Genomic DNA, 7,125 nt, shown 5'->3' on the forward strand with positions numbered 1-7,125 from the left:
AGAGAAGAAGAGAGCAGAGGAGGACAGAGGTGGAGAAGAGCAACATTCAAATCAATACTAGGACAACCGTAAAATAAAAACCAAAATAAATACTAAGGATAAGGATAAATACTAAAGATATGGGAAGGAAACTCATTTTATCATCTTGATTTGACTGCCTCTAACCCTAACCCATCCCATTAACTCCATCAGGACCATGACTCAGCCTGGTAAACAAACTATCAACCAAACGCTCCCCACTCATAACCATGTATGAGACAGATAGAGGAATATCAATTTCACAAAAAACGATAAATATATACAACATGCTGCCTCACCACAAATAAAAGCACAATCTTAACACAAAATTTAAACAAAAAATGAAATGTAGCATGATGAAATACCAAAGCATATGAATGGAGAAAGGGGTTTGGTTACCTGGGCCATTGCCATTGACGTGCATGGTTTGAGCCATGGCTGCAGCTGTGTGCTCTCAGTCCCACAACAAGACCTACTGGGGTCATGCAACTGCCATGCATCAAGTCCAGCTTACCATGCAACCTGCAACCTGAGACAGAACACAACGGAGACATTTACTCACAAACAGTTAAATCATCAGAGTCACATGCAAACAGGTAAGATGTTCATCTGAGAGGGTTCTGTAAATATCTCGTCCCACTGTAATCCCAACATAAAGCTCTATTTTTATGTTAAACAACAATACAAATATCTGCATATTCAACTCTAAAATACGCTTGGTCGATAGCCAAAATTTAATATTGCGATTTAATATTGTGATATTTGTTTTTTTCTGGGTTTTTTCAGTTTTTATTTCATTCTGTTATTATTTATAGCCTAGAAATTTGATCTTACTATTCAAGCAAAAACAACGGCCATTTGGTGTAATTTGCCAATTCCTGCTATTTCCAGGAAAATAGGCTGATTGTGGAAAAGGGAACCCATTTGAAATAAAATGACAAATTTTTCACTAAAACTATGATTTTTCTTTTTTACACGATATCACAGAGAACATTGTGATATTCGCAAAATATCACGATATTCAATATTATCGCACATTGGCCCAAGCCTAGTTGAAAATACATTCTAAATTCAGGCTTCGCTGTGGCATACCGTCAATTTTCATATCAACAGCCCTGTCAATCAAATTAAAAATGAAAACATGCCTGCAGTGTCATTTTGGCTGTAAAATAACATCCCGCTTCAATGCTTTGATTTGGCCTTAAAGTCTTCACAGCTACATGAAAATACAACCTGCTGACAGAACATAGTGTTTGTTTGGATGGAGATTCAGGACGAGGACACATCTGGGAGCGTAAACAAGAACATAAAAATAAGTTCTCTCAACTTTGACCAAGTCAATGAAAGCTCTTTGTTTCAGACGAGTCCACAACACAAAGGCCTTTCTCTTTAAAAACATGAAGCCCACTTGAAGCGATCGACAGCGCTGACCCCCGCTTTTTCACAGGTGTGCTTGCATCTGACATTTATGAGCATAGAGGTCCTGTGTGCACTTGCTTGGTCATTATCAATGGATACATTATGAGCAGGCACAAAAGAGCTATTCTCTTCTCTTATAAAAAGGAGCCAACATGGAAAAAAAAAAAACAAGAGTGAGCTTCATGGGCCTCAGAGAGGGGAGTTTGAAAACGGGCATCTGGAGGAGTGAAGATGCAGACAAGGTTGGCTGGGTCTGGCTGGTTCCATGAAGCAGATACACACAGGACTATTTATTTATACACTCTGAAGACCTAGACCCTTGTTTACCAGTACTGACCTAGGATCAGTGACCAGTGTCCTCTTGATCGCTGGTTTCCAAAGAGGGGTTCAGGGCCCTCTAGAGGTCCTCAAGAGGGCAAAATTAGCAAAATTAAAGATACTTCAAATTCACTATCACTGCTATTTAATTCACTAAAAGTCAGTATAATGAAAGCAGGTAGAAGAATGACTACTTTGATTATGCATCACCTATAATATCAACGAGTATGTGATTCTTATGATGTCATAAAATCTTATCAAACAGCGGTCTGTCGCCGAAATGCAGATCTGTTTGGGGGATTCTTGACTTTGAGAACATTTGGGAACCTTTGCCATTATGGTCTTTCTTTATATCGATATATCACGATATGTCCCACGTATGCAAAATAACATGTTAAATAATCAAATGTTCATCCCATCGAACAACAAAACAATGTTGTTAAATTTTGTTAATTATGTGTCACGATATCCAAAAATCCACTGAAAGACGATAAACGATAATATTGAATTATCGCCCAACTGACTCCAGATCAGCAGTTCTCCTCTGAGCCACTTGACCCACATGGGAGCTGAGACCGCATGACGAGTCAAAGGCAATATTCAAAAGGTCGCTCTGTCAGCAGCTTCATTGCAAGCAAACTCTCACTGGGCCCCAAGAGTGGAAATTCCTCTGATCTCCAGCACACGTAATTCCTCAGAGGAAACACGCATCAGTCATGCCACCGAAGAGCAAGAAGTTATCTCAACTGATACAAGTTGTTTACAGTACACAACCAAAAAAAGCAGTGCAGCGATGTCATCAGTATGTTGCATCTAAATCCTAACTGTCCGTCACCACTACCAGGACCGATTATAGCTCTGATATGGAGACAGATCCAAGCCTTTCATTAGAGAGCTGGCTGAGACTGTTCCAACCTCCAAATAGGTCTAGACCTACTTCTCAAAAGTCTGAAGTGCCGACACGTCTCAGCTGCTCTCCTCACATTATAAAAAAGGTATGTGTAGCATTTTAACATCAATAAATCATTACATTAATTTTGAGACATTCGCATAATTACCGTAAACAAACGACACCACTGCCAAGAAGACTGGCAGCCTCTACCAGGCGGCCTCTGCACTGCAGTTTACATTATGATCCACTGAGTCTGTTTTGGCAGGAAATCTTCTGGATTGCTTTACGGCACAAAACAGGAAGAGGGCGCTGTTCTTCCAGAGCGAACGGAGCTAAAAGCTTTCAGAGTTTCTTGCAATGACAGATGATGGAGCGAGTGGAAAAAAATGTCTTCCAACATGTTTATCCTCTTCAGTAAAGCCAGAGAAAACCTTTGGCTGAGGAAGAAACATCCTCTTTGTGAGAGCAATGGGGTTTATGGGAAATGTGGTCGCTGGCACTAACAATACCACTGGTGTGAGATAGAGGCTACCAATCATCTACACCATGCTCTCATTTGTTTATGGCATTTATACCAAGGTATCACAATTAATCTGACAATGACATATTGATGTTTATAAATGCAAACCCATAGCACCTTTAAATGGATGTGGTGGGACAGAAAAGGTGAAAGGGACGTGTGAAAGAGCCAGTGAGCCCAGTCCACAACAACACATCTGAACACAACTGTTCATTCATACATTACTGAATGAACTGGTCATGACTCACGTCTCTGTTAGTCAAAACTGTTCCTCTTAGCATACAAAAGGTGTGTTTAATTTGTAGGTTAAGTTCAACATAATACAACAAAAATGACGACATGTTAACTGCGTAGTCCTGTGAGTTTCTGGTAGTTTCTAATCAATACTGAGGAGCTGGTTACATGCGATGCTTATTATAGGTACCAATTTGGAGCCTATTATCTATTCATATATGTTCACATTCACATCCACGGAGTTGCATCAGTCTGGGATGCTGCTAAGATTGACATCTAGTAGAATAATGAGTGTGCAGGGAGAGACGAAGGGAAATGAGAGTAAATTATAGAGGTGCGACTGACAGACGGGACACAAACAAAACAAGTGACCAGAGAATATTTTACTCCGGCCCACTCACGATGCACATATGCAACTTTGAGATTTTTTTAAAAGACATCGTAAACCACTGGGGAATGAAGGAAGCAGTTCGACCAAAAGATGTCAGCTCTTTTCTTCGATTCCATGCAAAGAAACTATGAAAAACACACACTCGACTGACCAAGCATCTCCCAAGTGTCCTGTTCCATGGGCTGCCAGTACGCACACCTGAAGGGAGGAGCAGGAAATCCTTAGATATACCATCGGAAAAAGCCAGTACACAATTTGAGTGAGCACTTGAGAGTGAAGCATTGGATCCTATCATCCTCCTCATATCAGCATGATGAGTCATTCAGTTTCCCAAACGACTTGTATATACACTCAAGTTCATGATTACTGAGTTGGCAGAGGAGAAAAGCTTCAGCTATTGGCTGATAAGACAAAGCTGAGGAATAAGTCTTTGACAGAGACATGGCATTTGGTAAATAATCAACAGTGGAAAACTTAATAGGGGAAAAATTAAACACTACTCCGTTGCTAGGGTGGAAAGTGTTTAATCGACGATATTTCAATGCATAGTGAGTCTTCAGCCTGTTGCATAACATTTCATAAAACTAGGTGGAATCATTTGCAAGTAAATAACTTTGCTATTTAAGACTTCACTGTGGCTTGTATGAGCTCCTAATTTATAATGAACATTGAGGCCTATGAGATTACATTTCTGAATCTATTATCTAAACTAAATATTTGAGGGATTACTTTTAATCTAATTAGTCATGTTTTTGATGTCAAGATAATGTGAGATTAATAATGAAAAAAGCAATTTTTGTGGCCTGTTAAACTGAGAAATGCTGCGGGTCAAGGCTGTTTCTGATGCATGCTCACTCCTAAGACAAATGACACTTTGATCACCAGTAACCACAAGGATGCAGATTCTCTTCTCTCTTGACTTGCTCCATCTAGGCTGGCTTACAAAGCTTAACCTACATCAAACAATGCGATAGGCTATTGCAGCAGTTTGCTCATGCTCCTTACCTGTATCTCTCATTCTAACTTCCTCCCACAGTACGCAGGTAGCAAGAGTGACTGAATCCACAAACCCCCGACAGCTAGCCTACACCCGGCAATCCTCTGAGCGAGAGGGATAGGTTACCAGGCTAAGATTAGCCGACTTCCTCAGATGACAGCCAAACGATCTGTGTACTATAAGAGGAAACAGGACTTTAGGCTGTTTGGGCGGACCCGGCCCCTTCCCTAGGCCTCCAGGTGAAGCGCATGGCTAACTAACCGGGTTAACAACCTCCGGTCACTCTACAGCCTGGACCGACCTTCAGCTAATGGCTGGAAAACAACAAATGAGCCGCACAATGGTGCGCAAGGCAAAGCCGCTTCATAAATGGTTAAATATTAACCAGTCCAAACAAAACACCAGCACTTCCTTTCACCCTTTGCCAGTGGAAGGTGAAGACAGACGAGGTAAGCAAAAAGCCATATCACCAAATCTTAATTCGACTGGGCTGAGGAAACTTCCATGAGGACCACCAATGATGGGTTTGGGTAGAAGACAGGTATATCAGGCACTGAGTGATTTTCTGGGAAGCAGGATTACAGTTAGCCACATAACAATGAAAACAATCGTGTGTTGATTGGACCGACATCAAACCCCCTGCGCAAATGTTGCAACAAAGCTGTCCAAATGAAGTGTGGTTGCACACTGCTTGATGGTTTTTCTTCTTTGCTGTGGTATCGTAGTGGTATTTTGAATTTTTAGATATTTTGGTATCATGACACCACCACTGTGCACGCACACACACACACACACACACACACACACACACACACTCATAGAAGTGGTCATGAAAGGCTAAGCCGATATATTTGAGTGGGAAGGCTTGGTTTGCTGCAGTTTAGAAAGCAACAGTTGGTTTCAAAGGGTACACAAGGCAACCCAAACTACCAATCTGCCTCCATGACCTTTCCTCGGCATAAACCAAAGCCTTACAAATAACTTTTTCCATCTTAGACTTTTGACCAAAGACAAAGACGAAGAGCTTATGACTCACCATAATTCACTCCATACTGAGCAGAACAAAACGATCGGCGACTGCTTGGATCCAGTAGAGCTGAAGAGGCTAACAGGACCGAAGAGCTGAAACAGGGCCGCGTCGTGAGCCGACATAAACCAGAACAACTTGTTTTGTTACTCCTCACCTGTTACATAAAAATCAAACACGCACATATAGCTTCCAGTCTATAGTGGTATGACAGGATCTGCAGGTGTATGTCTGCTGATTTACAATGACTCAGGTCAGGTTCCCTTCAGAGGGGCGTGTGTCCGTGGCTCAGAAGAGCCGGCAGATGATTTAACACGATATGCGTGACTCAGGTCAAGGAATATAAACAAAAACACATGCAAACTAACATTGGTGCAGTCGGGGCTGCACAGTTAATCATAGATAATCATATATTGTGATTTTATATTTCCAAGATGAACAATTATGTAATTTGGCGATATTCAAATGCTATATTATCAATTTCCCCCGAATGTCCTGGTGTGGTATATCAAGCACCAACATGACAAATCATAACCTTGAATAAACAGCGTGCACTCATGTGACCACAACAAAAGTTAAGATGGAGAAGCAGGCAGAGAAACCTTACACAGAGTATCTTTGGAAAAACGAGCAAAGCAGAAAAGAATGAAGATCCAACGTTAGAGAGGAAAATCCTTTTCCTCAGTCTGAACGTGAAAACGTTGTTTTAGTTCCTAAAAGTGGATCATTGGAGATACTTTGGTTTTAAACCAGGTTATGACAAACAAATAGATTTTGTAAAAAGTTTGCCCTCAGGTTGTAGCTGTGCCCCAAAGTAGTAATTTGAATTTTGTAAATAAGGACAATGAGTGTAAGACAGTACGACTTTCTAGCTGCTGCTGCTACTTTGAGATATAGAGCACTGAAAAAAGCGACAATATACGTATATGTTAAGGTGCAAAAGTGCAATAAAATAATTTTGTTTCCTGAAACTGAGACAAATAATCATGATTAACAATCCTGATCACAATATTTAGCAAAATAATCTGGATTATTACCATAATTGTGCATCCCTAGATGCAGTGCAGGGTTTGACAAGATATGGTGCGACGGTTCACATTTTCTACTGTGCAACAACAAACCGTTCTTCAGGTTTTGTAACTGGTGTGTCAACAGTAAACAGCACGGGTACCAAAGTTAGAGAGGGCCATAAAGGTTGCAAACCCGCTGCGTTGAATATTCAACAGAGTTGTTTTTTCCCCAATAAAAGCCCGGCTCTATGCTCTTGGTTTAATGGAGGGAAAATGCCTCGAGAGAAAGTGGAATATTT

At 40.8% G+C, this 7,125-nt stretch overlaps 1 protein-coding gene across 2 annotated transcripts in view; it reads right to left on the reverse strand.

Moving 5' to 3' along the window:
* The window catches only part of kank1a (KN motif and ankyrin repeat domains 1a), a 29,813-nt gene extending 23,853 nt beyond the window's left edge, over positions 1 to 5,960 (reverse strand). The window contains exons 1-2 of one of the 2 annotated variants that reach the window (XM_071903624.2): positions 5,826 to 5,960; positions 418 to 547 (exon numbers count right to left, since the gene is read on the reverse strand). In XM_071903624.2, the coding sequence (XP_071759725.2) occupies positions 418 to 454 (37 nt within the window). In that variant the 5' untranslated portion in view covers positions 455 to 547; positions 5,826 to 5,960. Of the gene's footprint in view, positions 1 to 417; positions 548 to 3,943; positions 3,992 to 5,825 lie in introns of those variants that run through there. The other variant, XM_071903625.2, reaches the window with a different exon arrangement.
* Between the last annotated feature and the right edge of the window lie 1,165 nt (positions 5,961 to 7,125).

Source organism: Centroberyx gerrardi, chromosome 8 (assembly GCF_048128805.1).
Source record: "Centroberyx gerrardi isolate f3 chromosome 8, fCenGer3.hap1.cur.20231027, whole genome shotgun sequence".
Classification (NCBI taxonomy): Eukaryota; Metazoa; Chordata; class Actinopteri; order Beryciformes; family Berycidae; genus Centroberyx; species Centroberyx gerrardi.